General features: G+C 39.2%; 1 protein-coding gene across 6 annotated transcripts in view; it reads left to right on the top strand.

Annotated features, from left to right (window-relative positions):
• LOC122809540 (membrane frizzled-related protein) overlaps positions 1–27,049 on the top strand; it is a 438,477-nt gene that overhangs the window by 54,841 nt on the left and 356,587 nt on the right. For 5 of the 6 annotated variants that reach the window (XM_044081117.1, XM_044081118.1, XM_044081115.1 and 2 more), the window contains 3 exons: positions 2,640–2,757; positions 12,061–12,189; positions 13,409–13,576. In XM_044081117.1, the coding sequence (XP_043937052.1) occupies positions 2,640–2,757; positions 12,061–12,189; positions 13,409–13,576 (415 nt within the window). The remainder of the gene's footprint in view (positions 1–2,639; positions 2,758–12,060; positions 12,190–13,408; positions 13,577–27,049) is intronic. The other variant, XM_044081119.1, reaches the window with a different exon arrangement.

Raw genomic sequence — 27,049 nt, 5'->3', positions numbered from 1 at the left:
GATTGATGCTGTCCCGTTGAGTTGCATAGTACATGTAATTCCCTACAGTAGCTATATGCAAAGGTTTGTTGGCAGCTGTCCCTCTGGTACTCGGTTGGTTATGGTGCAAAAAGTTTCTTAGAAGACATTCTATCTTGTAGACAGAGGTTACAGACAATAGCATATGGTTTGGTGCTTGTGTTTGTCATTACATTTAAGCCTCTGAACTCTTTTTATTACTTGATTTGAGCATGACTGACTTTGCTAATAAGTGTTTCAAAAACAAGAGCAGGAATTGTTGGCATGGGTCAGTATTGACTTGACATGTTTTATTTTCCACATCAGTGAACTTTTTGAATTGTACGAAGTAGCTCTTATGATTTCTTCCTATTAGTTTCTTATCTTCTTCTCAATTAGCTTCTAGAGTATGTATGATTTCCATTAGTGTTAAAATTCATGCCTCCATTCTTCCTAACATTTGTGTTGTTTCAAGACTGTATCACAATAGGCCTCTACATCTTTCATCACCAATGATAGCCTTTAAGAAAGCAGTCTGGGCCTGAGAATTGAGAATGCATGGTCAGACATATGTTGCTTGGATTGTGGGACTTGTCTTCAAGGGCATGAGTGGTTCAGTTTTCATAGGATGTACTTGTGGGTGTGTCTTATTACTTTTAATATTAAAAAAGGGAGAGCATCTTAAGTTGTGCTATTTGGAGGGGTAGGTGCAGTGAAACAATAGCCACATATCCTCTGAGAAATGTAATAGGCATTAAAAAAATTCAAGTGTAATCAGTGAGCATGAAATTCTTTGTTTTATACATAGTTAACAGCTTTTATTAGTGCAGAATTACTCAAGTGTATTACTTGGGAGGATATGCAATATAACTCATGCTAAAACCAGCATCCAACATATCCATTGTTTGGTATTCTGTCCCCTTGAGAAAAGGTAGCACTCTCCACTCTGTATAAAAAAAGGGGGCAGCAGCAAGGAACACAAAAGTTAAAGCACACAGACTGTATGAGGATTAAGCAACTATAACAATACTAAAGCAAATAACCCAATTCATTATATTATTATCCTGGCAAACTCCCATTATGGTTAGCCAGGGGTTGCAGTAGCACTGGACACCGTGTCTGCTAACTTCACAAAAGTGAAAATATGCATTCTGTTAATAGAAAGCATTTTCTTTCCTGTAAATAACAAGCTTGGGATTTTTGAAGAAAAGCTGAAGCCAGAACCACACTGAGGATGTGGTTCAGTTCTTACAGACCATTAAGAACCAAGGCAGCATTAGCAATGAAAAATGTAATAAATGCACTTCATAAAATGATCATAACCTAGACATTTATAAATCTGTATATTAAGATGCCAAACAGTATGTTTACTTAATTGCAAATCTTAGAAAATATATTTCCCTAGAAAGCAGTATTATTTTTTTTTCATTTCGTTAGACACACTAATGAAGCGATTCAGATACCTAAGTATATTTATTGAATACCATTCTGAAAATTTTCAAAATATGCATCGTCTTTGTGAAACAAATCAGAATCAAAAACCTGTATGAGTGTTAGAACACGTTAAATATGCTTATAACCAGAAACTGATAGAAAATATCACTTTTCTTATAAAAGTGTATTTTATATTCTCATTACATAAAAGCACACCATTTGGATACATGCTGAGTTTATCTAAAAAAATCAAGACTCATTTTCTTTGGGAATGGCTGTCAAAGACTGAGCACCCAAATGGTTATAATGAGGTCTCCTGAATATTTTCAATGCTGTAAAATTCTGCAGTGTTACCAAGATAAAACCTGACCGCGGAGTGAAGGAAAGAGAAAATGAAAGAAAGACTTACAAGCAGTGGTAGAGACCTTAAATAGTGCCAAGGAATAAATCCACTTATTGTAAAGCAGGCCCGAAGAACAACGGGATGGCGACTGTTGAAGGATTAAACATTACATTTTTGTTTTGTTTATATAGACATTCAGTTTATTCAGCAACATTAGGTAACACACTGGAATGAGTCACTCTGTAATATCAGTAATTATCTAAAGACAAAAATGCTTGTTGTATCCATAATGTGCGTAATGTATAAGGCACACACAGCCAATACTCTCTTTCTCTACACTGATAACTGCGTTGTCTGATTATGCATTTGTTAAATGTATACTTGTATCATAATCGTTGCTTGCACAACCAATACTAAGTGTAAAGGTCGCTGTTCAAGTTATTCGTTGTAAATTTTGTTTCAAAATATTATGCAAACATGTCTTTTTCATTGTTCAAGCTTTGCTGTGATAATCACTGTAGTAAGTATACACCCTTCTATGCAAATATTTAATATGATACTTAGACTGTATTCTTTCCACAACAATGTAATTTCTACTGAATGGGCCCAGGCTGTGGCTTAAAACGATCAGTTAACCAGTCTACTTACCCAGTTAACAAAATGTAATAAATAGTGAAAAGCATTTTACTTACTCAAGAACAGTGAACTCTGGTTATTGGTACAAGTTGTTTGTGTAATAATGTGAACACTTTTATATGCTTTTTAAACTTCTATGAACTAGTAAGGCAGCTCACAATAAGTAGGCAAGTCTTCAGGCAGATTCCAGTCTTAACAGCACTAAGCAATCATTATTTATTGTTTTTAGACAGAGTACTGTAATCCTGTCTTTGAGCCTGAAACTGATATTGAAACTCTGAATGAAAAGGTAGACAGCAATCAACAATGCGGTGAGGAAAGCCTGCAAATCCACATTGGGACAGAAGGTAGGATGCATAGTCAAAAAAGTCTGTTATAAAAGCCCCAAATCAGGGACACATTTTAAATGTTGGCAGTTTTAACGTGGAAAGTTGACAGAATAAATGTTTATAAATTAATATGAATTTTTTCAGAAGTAAAAGAAGTCTGAAATTATAGTGATTATTATTATGGATTGAATATTTCTTTACCTTTTCTCAAAAGAGTCACCAGCTTTAGGACAATAACACAATTTTTAGCCAAAGTAAGAATCATCCCTGAAAATCGGGGACACTTGAAATGTATGGTAGAAGGCCTGCACTACTGAAAAATACAGTAGGCCAGTGTCTGGTTATAAATGAATCCAGAAGTTGAGTTGAATGACCACAGCTGCCAGTGTCTGCAGGTAGACTGAAGATATCACAGTACAGATGCATTAAAGTACAGCTCTACCTTTTCATTCTACTTAAGTCATCTGAGAGTTTACTTCACTAATAATAATGACATTAAGAAAGCACTAATTATCTTTTAATTCACCTCAGTTTCATGATAAGCAACGTCAGACTGCAGATATCACACCAGCTTTTTAACATCTGATATCTTGCAGTTTTTTTGTATAGAAATGTGTTTCAGAATGCATACTATATGCAGGTCCCTACTCCAGGCTGGATACTTGAAAACTGATGCAAACTTATAAAGCCAGGTTACTGTCAGTCACACATAACTCATCAGAAATATGACTAAGCTTCATACTTTAGTAATAGTGTGTGTGGGATGGTGAAGGGTGGTAGCATGGATTGCGATGAAGGGTGGTACCATGGATTACGATGAAGGGTGGTACTAGAGATGACAATGAAGGGTGGTACTAATGAATGTAGCTGTAAATATAACTAAATAGCTATAAATAATTTGTCTCAAAGAAGGGTCCAGTATCTCATGAAAGTTGTGATGATGAAATACTGGCCCACATGCAGAAGCATTCTAAGTAGTCAGGATTTCACTGCACTGCCCTGCCCTTGTAAATAAGCACAGAGACAAAGCATGGGAAATGATGGTGTGTGAGCTGTGTAATAATATGAGGACACTAAGTGCAATGAGGGTTGGGAAAAGAAAGCAAGACTGGAAAACAAAAGCATGTCAGTGTGTTAGAATAGCACTCCCTTTCTGCATGTAACAGATTATAAAATAATATTTAATGCCTAGAATTACACAGATGGGTCAGTACTACGTAAAAGAGCAAGCTACAATGAAATATGCATTTTATAGGTTTGAGACAGAAATGTCCAAGTGTTAGAGAATAACAACAGACTGACAGAATAAAGACATAAGTTGTTGGTTTCTCCACAGTATTGTCAGCATGACTGGCTTCTTTATATATTTATGAATTCATTTCTGGTGAAAGGTAAGGAACTTTGATGCAGAGAGTGGAGCTACATGTCAGATATTTCTCTATAGGGACTGGTGACCTAAGGAATACATGCAGTACCCATGAGTGACTGAAATGATGATAAACAGAAGTGCAGAAATACTGCTGGTGAGTTGAATTTAATTGTAAGCTTAGGACCTCAGTCTACCAAGATGCAGAACTTAGTATCAAAAGGAGAGTTCTTGCTTTGAAAGCAGATTGGGTAACCAAAGTACTGCTTGATACCTCACCAAGGTGGTGAGCTGTTGCTGCTTTGATTCAGCAGAAGGACAAAAACTCTCATTCCTCTGCTAACTGCAGAAATGTGCATATGCCCAAATATGCTATGAGCAAAAAAGTCTCTGGAAGAAAAATGATCACTCAAAAAACACAGTAGCTGCCTGTACAGTTACAGTCAGGCTTCCACTGTTTCAAATCACAGCTACATATGTGCTTCAGTGAGCCAGCACAATGAGCCGAAGAGCTGAAACATGGCCTTACATTGTTGGAGCTATTTCTATGAAACATCAAGGAGGAGCTCCCTATGTGTGTCATTTGCCTGTCTTTATTCCCAGTACTATTGTCATGTGCCTTAGCATATTATATCATTTTCTGCCAACCTGTCATTCTTTTCACTTAAAGTTACTTTGATTCCCCCTTCCAACAATTATTTCCAAAAATGTTTTAGCACCTCCTCCCACAGCTTGAAGAAATCTTTAAAAACATCTAGCCACCCCCTATTCAGTGCATAGTTGTTTTCAGCTTTCCATAACTTCTTTCTCGGTGAATCAAACAAATGCATCCATCTTCCATCTTCTTCATTCACTATCATCAGCCCCCTGTGAAAAGCTGCTCCTTTCTTTCCTTCTGCCCACTTAAATGTCCTACTTCCATTAGTTTCCTAACTTAACGTTTTAATTTGATATCTTGTAGAAGTTCAGTCACCTAGCCTACTTCACACTGTCTTCATGTTTTCATAATTGTGGGCACCCAATAAGTTCCAGGCTAAGATTACTGTACTCTCTTTTCCTCAGTGCTTATCCCCTCTCCTTATTATCCTTCATCACCTGCCCTCGGTTCTACCTTCACCCTTATTTGATTCAGACAGGCCTATTTTACTCTCCTTTTGCTGCCATGCATACCTTCTTTTGTTGCACCAGTAATATGAGTTGACTGCATACCTGCCCTACCTCTAACTACCGCAATCCTGTCTTTTAGTCATTCTTCCTCTTCAGTCCCCTTCTAAATAAATACTTTCATAACCATCCACCTTCTTTCTCCGTTCTCACTGCTTCTGTATGTCCTATCCAGTTACCAGATTGAAGTGTGAGAGATTACAGTCCTGATCACTGAAGTGTGATAATTAGTGAGCAATTTATGTATCATTTATAAAAAAGAAATTAAGACTACAGTACCCTGGAGAATTCTCTTACTCCAGGATACAGCAATTTGGAGGCAGCATATATAACATCATTTTGGCATGTTTCATCAAGCATTTGCGATCACAGCTGAGTATTAATTACATATCGGTCGTATTTCTATTATGGATTTATCCTGTCTGTGTAGCTATGTATCAAAAAGCTTTACCTACTCACATTGCAGTCTGTTTTTCATTTCTCACCTGTTAGTTGTCTCCTCTCCTCTTTCACTTGCACTTTCCTCCTTTTTCATGTCTGTGTTATCTCTTACCCTGCCTAATCGGTCTTTCTTAGCTTATATTAAATATATATTTAAACATATAGTATTGAGCTACTCCAGCTGTGACCCAATCTGCTGCACATGTCACATTATTGGGTTGATATAAAACAGTATCACATTTATAAATCAAATTTTTTGCTTTATGTGTCAGACATATATGCTGTTGTAACATAGTATTAATAGAAACATGAAATGCCATTGTCCATTTTTATATAAAATGCCATTTCTCCCACATTAAAAAGAAATGCAGTACGTGTATTGGACATTCTAAACTGGCCATGGCTGTGAGTGTATGTGCATGTCTTTGTGGTACAGAAAAACAACCATGACAGGACTAGTCACCTGGAGGTGTGAACTTTGAATCTAGATGACGGTTACTGTTGATGTCAATCCCCATATTCCATGTAGATGTGATTTTGGATGACTGGATTGCCATTTGAATAACCAAGGAGTGACTATATCCAACAATGTCTTTGAGCAACTCATTAAAGAACATCAATGAGGAGTTGTATTCCTTTGCTGGAAGCTTAATGACATGTGCTGTCACTAGGTGTTCTACTCTGGCACCCTGTGCACTTCACTTCTCATCAGTACCCCCTATACTACTATCTCTTACTATATGCCATCATAGATTAGCCTAATTTTACCATCACAGTGTTACATTGGGCAGCTGATGCTGCTTCTGGCATATCAAAGCAGTCATTCTTTACAGTTTGGACTAATACTCTTCACTTCCCTCTTGTAATGTAGGTTTATGTTTTACCACACTCTGCATTTCGAATACATGTTGTTTCTTTCGGCTTATCCCGGTTAGGGGTTGACACAGCGGAACTCCAGTCCGCTAATGTTTGGTAGTGGATTTTTACATGCCGAGTTACCAGCCCTGATGCACAACCTTCAACAAAGGTACGCCCATTCACTCATGCCTCCACACAGAAGACGCTCTAGCTGAGAATCGAATGGGACAATTTCTTGCTGTGAGACGACAACGCTACCGCAGCACCACTACCGCTTGACACCTAATTTCATTGTGTTACACCACTTCTCTTACTACTCTGCTTTTGAACTCATCTGTGCATCTCTCCTTTTGCCCTCCCTACCTTGTTCTCTAGATCATCAGCTTCATGACCCTCTGCTATAAACATTCAAGACCTTGCCTACTCAGCTAGCCTCTACTCATACCTGTTCACCTTAGCTTGTATTGCTCTCCCCCTTCTTTTTTTGTATGCCAACTGACTTTTCTTCCCATTTAGACTGTCTGACCCTACTGGTGTACATGCTCATCCTCCTTCTACATATAGTGATTGTTTGTAATCTAGTTGCCATTTCCATTTTAGTTCCAGCATGCCTCACTTTCCCTTCCTACTTACTCATTATTCTCACTCCTTTCTCTTATTGTTTGCCATCAGTTTTATTTATCATTGTCTTTTCTTCTAGAGTCACCTTTGCTTCATTTACTGGTCTTCCTACTCTATCAGTAAATGTTACACCACAATATCTTGTGAGTAGTGTTCTTCCTGTCATGGTTTTCACAGAACTCTCCTGTTCTTTCTGTCATGGTTTTCACAGAACTCTCCTCCCCTTCCCCTCTCTTTTCAGCATAGTGTTATTTTACTATTATCCCATTTTAATTTTATCTCCCCATGATGTCTAGTCTTTGTATTATATAACGTATCACCTTCTCACCTGCTTACCCTCATTGTATTTGCTAGCATTCAGTTACTCATATATGCTTAACTGTTCCATGACTATTATTGATGCCCATGGGTATATTCCATCATTATCTGCTCTCTTAGAACATAAAACTATTTGTCATGCATTTGAGCGGCAGATCTTCCCTGCCCTTTTTTGTTGCTTATCACCACCTTCCTTCAGTATCTTCTCTTCAGTCAGTTCTCGTTTTTACTCTGTTACTACACTGATCAGAGTATTGTTACTGTCTGATTGACATGCATGCATTATCTTGTTCCCTTTCTTTAACCTTACTTGTGCAGTATAGCATGCATTCTCACCCCCTCTCAATCTGTGCCTCATTCTTCCTTCTTCCACTTAATGGCCAGCCTCCTGTCTACCTTTCTAAGTCTTTACTTACCTATCTCTTCTCTTCTGACATTACATGCTGTTCCAAGTATTTGGCTGGTTCTAATGTCACACTTGTTTCTGCGTCCTGCATAGCACCTCATACCTTGCCTTGGATTGCTCTTTCCTTGTGAATCTCTTCTTTATTTTCATTGATCTGTGAAATTAGCTGTTCCTTCTTTTTGGCTGGAACTCCTCAGATAACTGCCATAATCCACGCCTTAGTGTTATATGAATTTGCATGCAGCATGTGATCTGTTGTCAGGATCTGGTCAGTCTTCCCAGTCTGTGAATTCTGTCCATTGTATGTCCATGTCAAATGGGATATTCAGTGGTACAGCAATGTTTCTCCTAAAATAAATTACCTTAGACCTCCAGCTGCAGCACTATTGAGCACTTCCACTATTAGGATGTGTTGCTCATAGATCTGTTTCCTGGTTGAGTTAGTTTACTTTTTAAACTATGTATTTCTTTCTCCATTATGCTGATCTTGCCTAGTTAGGCTGTTAGACAAATTTCTACACATTAATAATTCATTACATGACTTTTCTTATTCTGCTTATTTTCAGTGCCCATTTTTTAAGGTAAAGTTCATCTTCAGCTTGTCTAGAGAACACTGTCAGGATTTTTGGGGGCGATCATTTGGTGTTTGATGCAACATATTCTTGGGAAATACTCCTTCCCTTCTTTATATTCTGAGACACCAAAGGCTGTTCACACTAGCACATTATCATTTCAATGACCAGCTGTTGAGTGCTCAGAAATTACACAGTCTTCTTTGTGGATCCTAGAAAGACTCCCAGTCCAAAAGAACCTGTGAGTGATAAGCCAGTGACAAATGTAATGCAAGAAGGTTTAGTGCTGGTTGTAGTATTTCTCAGAATATTTGAGTTAAGATGTTATAATGGGACTACAGGGTGAGAGATGATCAAACAGTTTATTGGTAATGTTAACATTTAACAGTGATTGGGAATAGCTGAGACAACCTTCATCATGAACTAAAAAGGGCTCATAAGTTGGGCAGATACGTAGGTGATGGCATTCAGTGTAAACAAATTGTATGGTTATTCATTTTGACTACTGAAGCTAATGCAGAACATAAGTGTTGGGTAAACTCTTAGACAAATGGAAAAAGGAAAATATGTGAGTATAATAATCAACACAACTGATTCAAGCTGTGCAATGTGAGATGGCATTGACAAAGCCCAATAGAATGCTGGGGTTTATTTTCAGGTGAAGAAGTATTCTGGTGTTATGCAGGGTGTGATGATGTGAGGTATTGCCACCTATACCAACAGAAGTATTTGTATATCAAACTAATTAGTACATATGTTTGTGATGAAAATGTATCTGTAAAGTTTCTTGTGTTAAAACTGTGCCAACAGTGTGTCCTGACTGCATTGCAACTGAATTGAATAAATATGTTAACAGAGGATATTGGAGGAGAAGAGGTTAATCACAGTCCAGCTCCAGCTAACTTTGAAAAAAATGTTCTTAAATTAAATTACTGGGCCTAGGCAATAAATATGTTATCTCACAGTTTTAAATGAAGCCAGAGACACAGTGTCTGTAAGAAGTATGGTTTATTAGCTCCTGTAGGAAGAGTGGAAGTGTTTTATGGTTTTATAGCTTCCAGATGTTATAACGCATCTCAACAAAGTTCTATATGTGTGTATGGTAACACATATGTGCTATATTCTGGTTCAGTTTCAAGCAATGGGAGTAACATGGGAACCAGAAGTCAGATGACCAGATGTATCTGATGTCTTTCTATAATTTAGGACAAAAAATATGTTTTAATACCAGATGAGAGAGAAGTCTCAGATCAGTCTGTTTTTGTAACCTGACAAAGAATGACCCCTCACCTACTTCATCTTGCCTTGCTCTAGTAAGTGAACCAGGGCATAGTATTTTTTTAAATCAGTCAGGAAAGTATAGTGAGAATAGTTAAGTACTGTTTTTCTGTATCTGTGTGAATCTATTCATCTGTGTTAATTTAATATTTCCTATGGCTGAAATTCTGGTGTTTATTGTAAATAGATATTTAGTATTTTCATGTTCTTTTGTAATTTGTTATTAAATATATTTAAACTTTTCATTGTGGCTGGGCCTTTAGAGAATATTTTAAACTTTGAAAGTACTTATATCTATTTGATAATCGTGTGGCCACTTCTGAAAGCCTCACTGCTTTGGTCAAATACTATAATTTTTACTAATATTAATGTCACTCAGTATAATTGGGTACCCTTGTAAGATCCTTAGAGTATCTGGCTTTGGAATGTCTAGTGGCAGTAACTACCTTATAGTCTGTGCAGAAGTAGGCATGGCTAGTAAATGTGTGCCAGCATTTCCCAGGTGTGTATCTGTGTGTGTTTCAGCTGCTTGGAGCAGGGACACAAAGCACTGGTTTCACAGAGAGGGTGCTAGAGGACTTGGCTTGGACTCAACTCTATAGCTGCATCAGTGGGAAGCCTTACTGGGGACCTGGAGCAAGACAGAGAGAGAAATTCAGACCCCAGACTGTGTGTGTTCCTGTGTGCTCTTAAGGGAAATTTTGCTTGCTGCAAAGAGCTTTATCTGGAAATACTGGGTGTATCCATTTTTGTTCCAAGTGAACACCCCTCTCCCATGTCAGTGGTGAGTATTCAGGCTCCTTGATTACTGACCTAGAGTGGGGACATCACAAAGGGTACTAGTGAAATGTTATTATATATCTCTTCACTTATGGAGGCCATAACAGGAGGAGAGTAAGATGACTGAATGTGTGCAATAAAGCTCTCATCAAGAGGGTAAATTGATGGGGACATGGCGTGAGAGGAATTCTTGGAATACTGTGATATACTGAGGCAGATTATAAGGAAATGCTTGGAGCACTGGGAAAGTACTCGGACATAGAGCATAAGAAATGTTTGGGACACTGGAAAGGTACTGAGGGCATGGAATATAAGGATATGTTTTGAATATTGGGAATGTTCTGTCATATGGAATGTCAGGAAATGCTTGCAACACTGGGAATGTACTGAGGACATGCAATGTGAGGAAATGTTTAGAACATTGGGAATGTACTGGGACAGGGAGTGTCATGAAATGCTTGGAAAACAGGGTATGTAATAGGGACATGGAGTGTAGAGAAATGCTTGAAACATGGGTTCACTGTTTTTAAATACTTGACTAACAGCCCTTGTAAGTCATTTTAAACCAAGCCAATTTCCCTAGTAAAGGTGATCATCAAATCCTGTACCTTGTGTCTAAAGTAAACAATGTTAACCATTATACCAAATCCCAAACCCAAGAATATGCTGATTCTGCCCAATGAACAGAGGTCAGGTTTAAACCTGACACCCTAAAAATGTGAGGCAATGACCTTAACCACTGTGCCATGACATTTATATGGGAATGTACTGGGCAATAGAGTGTGAAGGAAATGCTCAGTGCACTGGGAATGCACTGAGGATATGGAATGGAAGGAAATTCTTGGATCAGTGTGAAGGTACTAGGAACATGGAATATGAGGAAATACTTGGAGCACAACAAATGTACACAGCCAGACAAGAAAATAAAGATGGGAGAGAAAAAAAAACATGCTAGGGTAGCACTACATTATCAAAGACAAGGTGGTGGCAAACAACCAAATAAAAATTAATATGAGGTAGGGACTGGGTGGTAAATAAAGGGGGGAAGATGTCACATCAGCATCAAGAAATATTATTTCATTAAGACTGTGGTGAGGTCCCAGCAATACAGTAGCAAGGGAAAGTGGCAGATAGAGTGCAGATCTAAAGACAGTTCCTGACTTGGCTAACCTGCTAAATAACAGCTTGTCTCTTCCTTTCAGAAGGTATTTGCAGATACCCAACTCTTTTCTCCACCATATAAAATTCATCCTCACAGACTGGGCCTTAAATGAAGAAGCTCAGCTATATGTACTGTGTGGTCTAATTCACTGAATGATTTCTGAACTATTGAAACTAGTGTTAAATGGACTGCTGACTTCAATCAGAATTTGAACAAGATGACCAATGGGTCCCTCTTGTCACATTTTTCAGTCTGCCTAAACTGTAATCCACACTGAGTAATGTTAAATTCTGCAGTTTAAAAAGAAAAATTATTTTTGCTGTGTATGTTCAGTTATTGATATTTCTTTTTGCAGCAAACAGATTATGGTACATGCTGTGTGGCCCACGGAATTTGCACTCGCTCCCTGTTCAGCTCCTTGTCATCTGCATGTTGGTGGTTTTTATTCTGGTGACAGGAGTAACGCTGCTGGTAATTTTAATCCGTGAGTATGAAGTTACCCAGGAGGTAATCAATATACATCAGAGGAACAACAGAATGCAAGCAATGTGCTTTGTTTCTTTTTTTTTTATCTGTGTCTGTGTGCATGTGTGTGTGTATGTGTATATCTGTGCATGCACCAGTAATGAGTCTTAAGAGGTTCACTGGGGGGGGTCTAGTAGCATTGTGTGCACTGCTATAGTGATGATTCAAGTGAAAAAGACAAGGTGAGGACACTGACTAGTAGACAATCATTATATCTTTGGTGAAAATGGAAGATCAGTGTTAACGTTTTATTGTTGTAATTTTTCTGGTTTGCAAATCATCTTTAGCTTCTTTAGTAGAAACTAAGATGAATGTTTATACACGAGAATGCATAAATACATAAAGATGTCAGATTTAATTGGAGGGACAGGCAAACTATACTGGCTATTAATGATACAATGGCTGGACAGTATGACCTACCACTGTATTTGCTCACAGCAGTAATACATGTAGAGTAACTGCTGCTCAGATGGGATCATGCATTAGAAATAAAAACATTAACAATACATACCTCAATTATTTGTAATAAAATTGAATTATCGGTCAAGCTGATGAGTGCAATAGGCTAGTGAGTATTTAAATATGAATAGTAAATAATCTCCAGTAAAAGTCATGCAGTGATGATCCCTGGAGAATCTATTCCTAGATTGGAGAAAGCAGTCCATGCAATACCATGTAACATGACTCTTCAAAGATGGCCTAATCAAGTCCAGCAGTATAAATCAGGGATGGGGTAAGATATAGACCTCTGAGTTGTGATGACCTGTTTGGTAATAGTATGTTGTAATGGGATACAGGGACTTTGGCAGCATTGAAATGCTCCGTGAAAAAGTTGTCATTAAGGGGTGTTCACAGAAATAGACTTGATTAATCCATCTTCTCAGAGTCAGGCTTCAGAATGCAGTATACTAGCCATCAGTGTTGTACATACAACATAACAGTCTTGGAAATGGCATAATCATAAAGTACAGTATCATAACTTCCTGTGGACAACATTCCATCTATACATGATGTCTGTTTGTGATGTCAGGGTACCTCTTCCCAGCCAAGTCAATGCAGGCCTTAAACCCCCACAAAGTATGAAGCAGTTTACATTGCAAGTTTTGATCCTTTCTCTTATTCACATTTATATAAGCTGTAGCTAAATCATTAAACCCAAGCATGCTGTCTTGTTTCAGAGCTCCATTCAAAAGCAACACTAGTACCAGGAGATCCTGCTATCTTTGGAAACAATCATAGTATTGTTAGTGGTACGAAGGATCCGAGTCCTGGAATGGATCATGGATATGAATATGCCAGCACAAGTGCCCCTGTGGAGCCAGCAGAGGATATTACTTCTGACCCCTGTGAGTGTCATGTCTGAGCAACTGTGAGTAAATCTAAAAATGATGCATCCTCATAGAGGCTGAATATTTTGGGAGTGGGAGGAAGACAGTAACAAAGAAGCATGTAATATATGTAGCTTATATATATATATAAATATATATATATATATATATATATATATATATATATATATATACGTGCGTACACACACACCTGCCTTATACACTTTGAAATCTCTTACTGTTTGCATCCTACAACTCAGCTTGTAACATATTTTGTGAATTTTATTTTTGCATGAAGAGATGCTTCTGATGTGGCACCTTCTTCTCCCATTCCATTTCCATGTCATACTCTTTAGTGTCTAAAATTCATTTTTCAAAAAAATGTTACCTTAATGTGTTTTGTTTTTGCCCATAGATATTTCAGAATTTTTTGTAAAAATTAAATTTATCCTACCACCAGAGTATTAATGATGATGTTGTTTAGCTTTCTTTTACTTTTGTCCATGGCTTTGATATATTACTTGGTTATATTCAGTCATGTGATATTATTTCTGGGTACATTTTTTTTTTTTTTATTGCATTTTCTCTGCTCCTATCTGCTGACACCACCAAATACCTTTACCACCTGCATGTAGTCAACTCATTCACTCATCATGCTGGTCTATCAGCTGAGGTTAGTAAGTGCGTCCTAGAGGCAATCAGATCATTCCCCTCAAAGTCAAGAAGTTAGATCATCTTCAAAGATGTCAATAGCCCTTCTACCTACTCATTCCCTCACTCTAAGTGGGTGTGCCAGCTCTACTTCTTGGGGGTGGTTGAAGATTCGTTATTCAGGAGCATGCCAGCCCAATTTCTCATATGAATTTCCAAACTCCCTTCTTTGGGTATGTTTGTGAGTACCACACTAGCTGCTCTGGTAGGTATATTTGTGTTACAGTGCATACTACCCTTGATTATGTGGAAATCCCACAATGAAGTTGGACCCACCTAGGCTCATTCCTGCAGATGATACACCCCGACACATACAGGTTTTGCAAGCAAAGTGAGCTGAAGTCTCCTTGCTCCTGCCATGATGGGGTGAGATGGCATTCAGCACTTTACTGCCATCCTTTTCACCTGACTTTCTATTGCTGCTAAATAAACTCAGGTCATTTGGATCACAGCCATGGCTTCATCCTCCTATGCCACAGTCCAGACTGACCTTTCTTTGCTTTGTAACCAACAGGTTGTACCCTTAGTTACTGTATAGTCCTTAGTGTTGTTTTACTTGAAGTATATTATATCTTGGATAAAATCTGGAAAACTCTTGCCAAAGAGGTAGGATATATCTCAGTGATAAGGGATCTCACCTGTCAGCTTATAACAGCAAGCTGCTAGGTGTAACAGCTTTACCAGTGTCATCCTTGTTCACAGATTTGTAGTATCCATAATGCTCCTGTGTTCCAGGAAGTCACAGGAACATCATGGTGTTGTGTTATGCTCAGGTTAGATTGGAGTGGATTAGTAGCTACATGCCAGTAGATCTGCAGATACTTTTGTGCTGCAGAGAGGACTGGGGTATAGAAAAAATAATCCAATTTGACACCTTAACCCATTTCTTCAATTTATTTACTTTCTTCCTCATACTGCGGTGGTTGTGCTGCGGTAGCGTTGTTGCCTCACAGTTAGACGTTGCCCGTTTGATTCTCAGTTAGAGCATTTTCTGTGTGGCGGCATGCGTGAATGGGCATTCCTTCGTTGAAGGTTGTCCGTTAGGCCCGGCAAGCCAGCACATAAAAATCTACTGCCAATCTGTGGGGACCCCTAACCGGGAAAAGCCGAAAGACACAAACAAACAATTTACTTTCTTCCTCATCTGCCCACCCCTTGCAGTATTAATCTGTTGTAAATCTTTGCTCTGTCTACAAACAGATATGACCTGTGTACAAAAAGACACTAAATAGGGATGACCTCTTTGACATTTCACTCGACTGTTCTTCAGACTGTAATCAGTACTCAGTGATTTATGGTAAATGCAGCATAACATTCATCCTGCTGCTTTCGCCATGCAGATGCATCTGCCATTCAGTCTTTTTTTTCCTCTTTGCTTTATAATTAGTACAATGATGTGTCTTTAGTGGAACAAGCTAGTCAGTGGCGTTGTGAATAACTCCCATAGTTCTTGTCATAATAATGCACAGTGTAACTTTTCTGCTCCAGATGTCTTGCTCACTTTTCTATTTGAGTGTTCATTTCAATTAATTTGAGTGCCTCTTCTTCAAATGGTCTGTGTTCTTTGTGCTATGAATGGCTCCACTGGCTGTCCCTGCATCTCAACTTCTTTTTCTCCAATTATAGAATTAGGACAAAAATATATTTCATTATAGTTACCACATTTCTGGGGCCTTTTATCTATTTGACATAAATTACAGTAAATCAAAGGATAGAACAGTTTACAGGGCATAAAGAAATTAGGTTTAAATCATTTGTTCAGGCACAAATGACACACACACACACACACATATAACAGTACAGATATACATACCAGATCGGTCGAGGCCCGGGTTAACAAAGACCGCCACCAGTACTGTTGGCCAACAGGGTACTGGCAGAAATTGGGCTACTGTTGGCCAAAGGAGGAGAAGAGGGGGAAGATATGCCCTAAGGCAGGTAAAGGCTAGGACTGTGATAGTGAGGGTTGGAACTTTGAATGTTGGCAGTATGACTGGTATAGGGAGAGTGCTAGCTGATATAATGGACTGAAGGAAGGTTGGTATATTGTGTGTGCAAGAGACAAGATGGAAGGGGAGCAAGGCTAGGTGTATCGGAGGCGGGTTCAGATTGTTTTATCATGGTGTGGATGGGAGGGGAAATGGCGTAGGGATTATCTTGAAGGAACAGTATGCTAAGAGTGTTTTGGAGGTGAAAAGAGTGTTGGATAGAGTGATGTATATAAAGCTGGAAATTGATGGTGTAATGATGAATGTTGTTAGTGCATATGCTCCACAAGTTTGGTGAACGATGGATGAGAAAGAAAAATTTTGGAGTGAGTTGGATGAAGTGGTGATGACTGTACCCAAGGGTGAGAAAGTGGTGATTGGAGCAGATTTTAATGGGCATGTTGGTGAAGGGAACAGTGGGGATGAGGAAGTGATGGGTAGGTATGGTGTTAAGCAAAGGAATGCAGAAGGACAGATGGTAGTGGATTTTGCAAAAGGGATGGACATGGCTGTGGTGAATACGTATTTTAACAAGAGTGTGGAGCATAGAGTGACATACAAGAGTGGAGGAAGATGAACACAGGTGGATTATATCTTATGTAGGAGGGCCAGTTTGAAGGAGATTGGAGATTGTAAAGTTGTGGCAGGGGAAAGTGTAGTTAGGCAGTATAAGATGGTGATTTGTAGGATGACATTGGTGATCAAGAAGAGGAGGATGAGTGTGAGGGCAGCACCAAGGATCAAATGGTGGAAACTGAAAAAGAGTAATTGTGAGGTGGAGTTCAGGGAAGAGTTAAGACAGGCACTGGGTGGCAGTGAAGAGTTACCAAATAGCTGGGTAACTACAGCAGGGCTAGTAAGAGAGATGCCTAGAAAGGTGCTTGGTGTGACATCTGGAAAGAGGAAGGAGGACAAGGAGACCTGGTGGTGGAATGAAGAAGTACAGGAGAGTATACAGAGAAAGAGGTTGGCGAAGAAGAAGTGGGATTGTCAGAGAGATGAAAGTAGACAAGAGTATAAGGAGATGAAGTGCATGGCAAAGAGAGAGGTGGCGAAGCCACAGGATAAGGTGTATGAAGAGTTGTATGAAAGGTTGGACACACTAAGGAGGGAGAAAAGGACCTGTACCGATTGGCTAGACAGAGGGACCGAGCTAGAAAAGATGTTCAGCAGGTAAGGGTGATAAAGGATAATGAGGGAAATGTACTGACAAGTGAGGAAAGAGTACTTTGAGGGGCTGATGAATGAAGAGAATGAGAAAGAGAGAAGGTTGGATGATGTGCGGATAGTGAATCATGAAGTGCAGTGGATTAGCAAGGAGGAAGTAAGGATAGCTATGAAGAGGATGAAGAATGGAAAGGCTGTTGGTCCAGATGACATACCTGTGGAAGCATGGAGGTGTTTAGGTGAAATGGCAGTGGAGTTTTTAACTAGATTATTTAATGAAATCTTGGAAAGTGAGAGGATGCATGAGGAATGAAGAAAAAGTGTTTTGATACCAATTTTTAAGAATAAGGGTGATGTACAGAGCTGTAGTAACTACAGAGAGATTAAATTGATCAGTCACAGCATGAAGTTATGGGAAAGAGTAGTGGAAGCTAGGTTAAGAAGGAAGGTGATGATTAGTGATCAGCAGTATGATTTCATGCCAGGAAAGAGCACTACAGATGCGATGTTTGCTCTGAGAGTGTTGATGGAGAAGTACAGAGAAGGTCAGAAGGAGTTGCATTGTGTCTTTGTGGACTTAGAGAAAGCATATGACAGGGTGCCTAGAGAGGAGTTGTGGTACTGTATGAGGAAGTCGGGAGTGTCAGAGAAGTATATAAGAGTAATACAGGATATGTACGAGGGTAGTGTGACAGCGGTGAGGTCTGCAGTGGGAGTGATGGATTTGTCTAAGATGGAGGTGGGATTACATCAAGGATCAGCTCTGAGCCCTTTCTTATTTGCAGTGGTGATGGACAGGTTGACAGACGAGATCAGACTGGAGTCCCCGTGGACTATGATGTTTGCAGATGACATTGTGATCTGTAGTGAGAGCAGAGAACAGGTGGAGGAGACCCTGGAGAGATGGAGATATGCTCTAGAGAGAAGAGGAATGAAGGTCAGCAGGACTAAGACAGAATATATGTGTGTGAATGAGAGGAAGGATAGAGGAATGGTGAGGATGCAGGGAGTAGAGGTGGTGAAGGTGGATGAGTTTAAATACTTGGGATCAACAGTTCAGAGTAATTGTGAGTGTGGAAGAGAGGTGAAGAAGAGAGTACAGGCAGGATGGAGTGGGTGGAGAAGAGTGTCAGGAGTGATTTGTGACAGACAAGTACCAGTAAGTGTGAAAGGGAAGGTCTACAAGAGGGTAGTGAGGCCAGCTATGTTATATGGGTTGGAAACAGTGGCATTGACAAAAAGGCAGGAGTCAGAGCTTGACGTGGCAGAGTTGAAGATGTTAAGATTTGCACTGGGTGTGACGAGGATGGACAGGATTAGGAATAAGTATATTAGAGGGTCAGCCCAGGTTGAAAGGTTTAAAGAGAAAGCCAGAGAGGTAAGATTACGTTGGTTTGGACATGTGCTGAGGAGGGATGCAGAGTATATTGGGAAAAAGATGCTAAGGATGAAGCTGCCAGGTAACAGGAAAAGAGGAAGGCCTAAGATAAGGTTTATGGATGTGGTGAGAGAGGACATGCAGGTGGTTGGTGTGACAGAGCAAGATGCTGAGGACAGGAAAAAATGGAAACAGTTGATCCGCTGTGGTGACGCCTAATGGGAGAAGCCAAATGAAGAAGATGTGTATATATATATATATATATATATATATATATATATATATATATATATATATATATATATTTTTTTTTTCAGTGGAGACCCGAGGAGAAAAGCTCCAGTAGTACATTTTAAACAAGTACAATTTTAAACAATATTGATATAATAGCAGTTATAGCAGTTATATAACAAGATTCATGTCAGTTTACATGCATAATGTTAAAGTTGCATTAAAAGAAGCTAAGTTGCATTAAAAGAATTTTACAAGTAACAATTTTACATTGATATAGTTCAATAGGTCAATAATAGAAAAATTTTGTTTGTATAAAAGTATGCAAATGCATAGTAGACACATTGGAGAGAGAGGTGTAATGAGGTACTAAGTATGGTCCTATTGAGGGTACATAAAGGGAAGAAAGACTAGGTAGGGTCATGGCAAGGGCAGGTTCTGGAATTGAAAAAATAAGCTTTTAGTTCATTTTTAAAGTGTGAGGTGTGGGAGATTGAATGTAAGTCAAGGGGAAGTTTGTTCCAAGCATGGGCAAGGGAGTGTTTGTAGATTAGTTTGCCTACAGACCTTTTTGGATGGTAGATATCAATTAATTGTTTGTTAGAAGTACGGAGGGTCTGGGATGGGATGTAGATTGAGACTAAGGAAGATAGAGATGGACAGAAGGAGGGTTTATAAAGAATGGAGTGTAGCATATGAAATTGATAAGATAACAGAAACTGGGGAAGTTCAAGCCACTGAAGAAAGTTTAAAGAAATGCAGTGGTGTGAGTTTTATGGGGAGTTAGTAATGAATCTGGCTATGTTATGGTAAGTCTGTTGCAGTTTGTTTAGAGTGGGGGCCTGGATATTGGTAAGAACTGGGGCAGTTTATAAAAGGGAGGGGAGGAGGAGTGTCTGGCCCAGGGTACGTCTAGATTCAGGGGTTAGGAATTTTGTTCGATATAGCAGACCCAGTTTATGGTTTGTTTTTTTATACATTGGAGTATGTGTAGGTTGAACTTTAGTTCGTCATCGATAATGACCCCTAGGCATTTTGTGTGGTGTCAGGTTGAATAGTTGTATTGTTAGAAGATGTAATAAAAAAGGAGGTTTTGTGAGGAGAAAGAGAATGGGGAAGGAAAAGTAGGAGTTCGGTCTTTTTGGGATTTAGGATCAATAGGTTGTGAGAGAGCCATTGTTCAGTGGATAGTAGGGCCTGTTGGGTCAGGGAGTGTAGTTCAGGAATGTTATTTGAGATGGATATAAGTGTGGAGTCGTCTGCATACTGAATAAAGGATTCTTTGCATAAGGTGTGCACTGTAGCCCAATATATATCAAATATATATATATATATATATATATATATATATATATATATATATGTTGCAAAAAGGTACAAAGACCAAAAGTGAACAATTAATGTAAGGCAGTTCAGAAAATAAAGTAAGAAATGGTATGAAGAACAATCCAGTGAATAAGTATTGTTTAACGTACTTTAGATCTTTGGAAACTCTTTACACTGTTACATTTATAAAGCAAATGTTGGGTGCCGGGCTGGCAACTCGACACAGTAAATCTCCACTGCCAATCATGAGCGGACAGGTGATCTGCTGTGGCGACCCCTAACCGGGAAAAAGCCAAAAGGAGAAGAAGAGTAACTAAAACATCCATCTTATTTTGTAGTATTCTAATAAAGTATGATCTTATATTGGCTAGATGACATGCTGAAAATATTGCTGTTTATAATTTAGATATTCTGTTGTGTTAAAATTGGTCATCTGAAATAGGTAACTTTGAAATTTAGTTTTTGAATGTGTTGTGGCGTGAACCCAGCCACTGAGGATGCACAAGCCAGTGCATTTCTTTGTGCCGGTCCCAAGCCCGGATAAATGGGGAGGGTTGCATAAGGAAGGGCATCTGGCTTAAAACTTTGCCAAAACATTCAAGCGGACAGCAGTAAATATTTAAATACCAGATCGGTCAAGGCCCAGGTTAACAATGACCACCACCAGTACTGTTTGCCAACAGGGTGTTGGTGGAAATTGGGCTGCTGTTGACCGAAGCAGGAGAAGAGGGAAGATATGCCCTAAGGCAAGAGAGGAGAAAGGCTAGGACTGTGGTAGTGAGGGTCGGAACTTTGAATGTTGGCAGTATGACTGGTATAGGAAGAGATCTAGCTGATATGATGGACATAAGGAAGGTTGGTATATTGTGTGTGCAAGAGACCAGATGGAAGGGGACTAAGGCTAGGTGTATCGGAGGTGGGTTCAAATTGTTTTATCATGGTGTGGATGGGAGGAGAAATGGCGTAGGAGTTATCCTGAATGAACAGTATGCTAAGAGTGTTTTAGAGGTTAAAAGAGTGTTGGATATAGTGATGTTTATGAAGCTGGAAATTGATGGTGTAATGATGAATGTTGTTAGTGCATATGCTCCACAAGTTTGGTGAACGATGGATGAGAAAGAAAAATTTTGGAGTGAGTTGGATGAGGTAGTGATGACTGTACCAAAGGATGAGAGAGTGGTGATTGGAGCAGATTTCAATGGGCATGTTGGTGAAGGGAACAGAGGGGATGAGGAAGTGATGGGTTAGTATGGTGTTAAGCAAAGGAATGCAGAAGGTCAGATGGTAGTGGATTTTGCGAAAGGGATGGACATGGCTGTGGTGAATACGTATTTTAACAAGAGGGAGGAGCATAGGGTGACATACAAGAGTGGAAAAAGATGCATACAGGTGGATTATATCTTACATAGGAGGGCCAGTTTGAAGGAGATTGGAGACTGTAAAGTGGTGACCGGGGAAAGTGTAGTTAGGCAGCATAGGATGGTGGTTTGTAGGATGACGTTGGTGAGCAAGAAGAGGAGGAGGAGTGTAAGGGCAGCACCAAGGATCAAATGGTGTAAATTTAAAAAGGGTAATTGTGAGGTGGAGTTCAGGGAAGAGTTAAGACAGGCACTGGGTGGCAGTGAAGAGTTACCAAATAGCTGGATAACTACAGCAGAGCTAGTAAGGGAGACTGCTAGACAGGTGCTTGGGATGACATCTGGACAAAGGAAGGACGACAAGGAGACATGGTGGTGGAATGAGGAATTACAGGAGAGTATACAGAGAAAGAGGTTGGCAAAGAAGAAGTGGGATTGTCAAAGAGATGAAGAAAGTAGACAAGAGTATAAGGAGATGAGGTGCATGGCAAAGACAGAGGTGGCAAAGGCTAAGGATAAGGCATATGAAGAGTTGTATAAAAGGTTGGACACTAAGGAGGGAGAAAAGGACCTGTACCAATTGGCTAGACAGAGGGACCAAGCTAGGAAAGATGTGCAGCAGGTAAAGGTGATAAAGGATAATGAGCGAAACATTCTCACAAGCGAGGCGCATGGAAAGAGTACTTTGAGGGGTTGATGAATGAAGAGAATGAGAGGGAGAGAAGGTCGGATGATGTGAGGATAGTGAATCAGGAAGTGCAATGAATTAGCAAGGAGGAAGTTAGGATAGCTATGAAGAGGATGAAGATTGGAAAGGCTGTTGGTCCAGATGACATACCTGTGGAAGCATGGAGGTGTTTAGTTGAAATGGCAGTGGAGTTTATAACCAGATTGCTTAATGAAATCTTGGAAAGTGAGAGGATGCCTGAGGAATGTAGAAAAAGTGTTTTGGTTCTGATTTTTAAGAATAATGGTGATGTGCAGAGCTGTAGTAACTACAGAGGGATTATATTGATCAGTCACAGCATGTAGTTATGGGAAAGAGTAGTGGAAGCTAGGTTAAGATGGGACGTGATGATTAGTGATCAGCAGTATGGTTTCATGCCTGGAAAGAGCACTACAGATGCGATGTTTGCTCTGAGAGTGTTGATGGAGAAGTACAGAGAAGGTCAGAAGGAGTTGCATTTTGTTTTGTAGACTTAGAGAAAGCATATGACAGGGTGCCTAGAGAGGAGTTGTGATATTGTATGAAGAAGTCGGGAGTGTCAGAGAAGTATGTAAGAGTGGTACAGGATATGTACGAGGGTAGTGTGACAGCAGTGAGGTCTGCGGTGGGAGTGATGGATGCATTTAAGGTGGAGGTGGGATTACATCACGGATCAGGTCTGACCCCTTTCTTATTTGCAATGGTGATGGAGAGGTTGACAGATGAGATCAGACAGGAGTTCCCGTGGACTATGATGTTTGCAGATGACATTGTGATCTGTAGTGAGAGTAGGGAACAGGTGGAGGAGACCCTGGAGAGATGGAGATATGCTCTAGAGAGAAGAGGAATGAAGGTCAGCAGGACTAAGACAGAATATGTGTGTGTGAATGAGAGGGAGGATAGAGGAATGGTGAGGATGCAAGGAGTAGAGGTGGCAAAGGTGGATGAGTTTAAATACTTGGGATCAGTAGTTCAGAGTAATGGTGAGTGTGAAAGAGAGGTGAAGAAGAGAGTACAGGCAGGATGGATTGGGTGGAGAAGAGTGTCAGGAGTGAACTGTGACAGATGAGTACCAGTAAGAGTGAAAGAGAAGGTCTACAAGAGGATATTGAGACCAGCTATGTTATATGGGTTGGAGACAGTGGCATTGACAAAAAGGCAGGAGTTAGAGCTGTATGTGGCAGAGTTAAAGATGTTAAGATTTGCACTGGGTGTGACGAGGGTGGACAGGATTAGGAATAAGTATATTAGAGGGTCAGCCCAGGTAGGAAGGTTTGGAGACTAAGCCACAGAGGCAAGATTACGTTGGTTTGGACATGTACTGAGGAGGGATGCAGAGTATATTGGGAAAAAGATGCTAAGGATTAAGCTACCAGGTAACAGGAAAAGAGGAAGGCCTAAGATAAGGTTTATGGATGTGGTGAGAGAGGACATGCAGGTGGTTGATGTGAAAGAGCAAGATGCAGAGGACAGGAAGAAATGGAAACAGATGATCTGCTGTGGCTACCCCTAATGGGGTACAGCTGAAAGAAGATGATGATGATGAATGTGTTGTGACGTGAATGAATTGATTAATTGATTTTTACATTTGCTGCCAGCAGGGCATGACTTATTTTTAGTTGGAACCTGAGGTCATGCTCATACTGACTAGGAGAAGTTTGGCTAGGACACCAAAGAAATTCCCCTCCTCTGTGGCTGGAATTCTCTGGAAGGTTCTTTAAGGCAGAGTGGTTCCCAGAAGTATGGAGGAGGAGAACGCTGCTATAAAGGAGCAATAACCATAGAAGTTTTGATTGGGAAAGTCAGGTTTACCTGAACGATATTTTGAAAAGCTATTGGAGATCTCGGACATGAGAGACGTTTCAGACTGATTCTGGCATTGGATGCTAGAAATCATTGCTGAAGATGTGCCTCAAAAGTCAGGCATTGTGAGATGCTTCATGAATGAAGGCTGCAATATGGGAGGAGTAACAGGCTTGAAGAGCTAGGATGATGTGACAGTGATTACAGAACTGGCTCCAGCATAGAATGAAGTACAGAAAACTGAGCCAAATGAAACTGTGAAGAAAGAGTTTTGTTTAACCATTAAGAGCAGGTGAAAAATTTGGAGTCCAGCTATGCAGTCATTATATGATAAGAATGCAATATGCTAAAGAGAGTGGACACTGCCGACAATATATTTTTCTTATAGTTTGTGAAGAAACTCAGGAGCTTTACAACATTTGTATGTTAAAAAACACAAACAAAAAGCTGAAGTGAATGGATGCTTGGACAGGGATTGGGACAGGTCAGTGAATTTAAAAATGAAAAATAATAAAAATGTCCGTACACTGACAAAAATATATGTTAATGCAGACAAAGGAGCTGTAAGATAAGCCGAACAACCAAAATATTTTTATAAATGTGGGAAATATACCATTAAGAAGGTATGAAGTTAAGAAAAATATCATAGTAAAGATAAATTTAAGAAAAATATCATAGTAAAGATAAATTTAGAGATAAATAGACATGGTGTGACAACATTAGAAATTTGTGGATGGATTATAATAATGCTATAGAGAAGGTTCTTTTTCTCTTTTTTGCAACTTTTTGGCCCTGCTGACCATCAGACCCTCTCTGTCAATACGCCTATTCATTGTCATCTTGGAGTGAACACCAACCAAGAGGAGTCATCATCCAAGCAGCAATCAGCAAGGATTCATACTATTTTTTTAGTTTTCTCCCACTCTCTTTCCACACACACATAAAGTGAAGTATCAGAGGGGGGATGTGCAATGGTTGTCCACAGTGGGCATCCCCTTACTTCAGTAAGTGGCATTTCCTTCAAGCACCCATATGTCTTCCATGATAACATGAGTAGTGGCCTCTCCCATCTCTTTCTGGGAGTTTGTGTAAACCCCTCCCTTGCTGGAGAGGAAAATAGGTCTTACCCCATTTACTCCCCCTCCTTTCTGCCTGTTGCTCACAGTTCTGGGGTCACTATATGAACCACGATCACCTGAGCCACACTCAAGGCTCCATCTTTCTGCACCATAGTCCCAAGCGTAATGATACTATTAAGGAAGGACTTGCAACAAAAGGAAAAGTCTTTCATAAGAGATTCAGTTTGCAACAGGAAAACAATCTAAAGTCTCAAGAAGGGCAGGACAAGGAGTCTGAATATGCAAAATCAGAAAAACATTTCTAAGAAAAATACTAAAAATGTTGCAGATGAAATATAAATCTTTTTTTTTTCTGAAAGTGCATGGCAAAGAGACAAAGGATGCCGGAGGAGAAGAGCCCACAGAAATAGACATAAAATGGGATTTGTTAACAGTTACAGTAAGTATGCACCTTTCTGAGTGAACAGACAACACAAGCATAACTCGCACATTCTTCCTTCTAATTTTAGTTTTCCTACCGATTTTTTTGGAACCTTAATTATTAAGGGGGATTTATAAAGGTTATCGCAAAGTGTAGACTACATGTACAGTTGGTGTAATCTTTCTGACTAGAAACCACAAAGAATGTGGTAGGGATGTTCTTGAATACAGATACTGTACACCTAATGTACACTTAGTATAGGCATTAATTAATCTGTCTTTAAGTCTGTTTTATAGGCCAAAGCCTCACTAAATAATAAGAAAAGGAAGACTGAAGAAGAAGAAAGAATAAATGAATTAAAGTGTTAGCACTTCAGAACTTACTTGTGAGAGTCAATTTCTTTTAAGTTAACAGCGTAAACATGAAATAAGAAATTATTAATGGTTATTATGGGGTTAGGAAAATAAAAAACATATTATTTTTTAATGGATGTGACACTTGTTGGTATGTTCAAGAAGGAAAATTTTAAAATCACATAAGTTGGGGACGTTATATGATAATTAGAAAATGAATTTTCCAGAATTAATGTACATCTTTGTTATTTATGACTTTTCAGAGATTACTAAGTGATATAAAAAAGATGATGGTGATATGAGAAGCATTAACAGAAAAAAGATACCTTTATGTCGTTTGATGGTTCTAACCATGTTTGGGGGAAGTAGTGAAGAAAAACAAATAATAAACAGAGAGAGAAGACATGAAAGATAAAGACATAATTATACTAATAAATCTGAAAATATTTTGAGCAAATAGTATACTTGCAGAAGAGGCAATGTCTTGTTAGTAAAACATTAGATGCTGGTGTGTGAATCTAATAAAATATTTTAAGATGTTTATTAAGAAACAAAAATTTCAGAGAACAAGGTTTACTGGTAAGAAGAAAAGTAATGAATGAGTTTCACATAGAGAAAGAAGGAAAAAAATGAGAAAAAGTAATAAAAGGAGTATGGCAAACATGAAAAGCTATGAGAGGCTGTTCTTTGACAAAGTTAAAATAATGGTGATGGTGACTGGAAATGGTGCTCGAAAATAATGTTTTTATGTTCAAAGAAACATGTCACAGACGACTTTCTGGAGTTGCTATGAGCACTAGTTGTGCCAATACATATGCAAACATGGTAATGGTAGGTTGGGAGCATGAGTACATGTTAAGAAATTCCCATATAGCCTTTTATAGGCATTTTGTGGATGATCTTTTTGTCCTTTGGAAAGGCACTGATGAAAAACTGAGGTCTTTTCACCTTTATCTTAACACCACTAGTG

This window comes from Protopterus annectens, chromosome 8.part0 (assembly GCF_019279795.1).
Source record: "Protopterus annectens isolate FY-2018-M chromosome 8.part0, PAN1.0, whole genome shotgun sequence".
Lineage (NCBI taxonomy): Eukaryota > Metazoa > Chordata > Ceratodontiformes > Protopteridae > Protopterus > Protopterus annectens.
The sequence above is the reverse complement of the archived record's forward strand: the minus strand, read 5'-3'. Positions and strand labels throughout refer to the sequence as shown.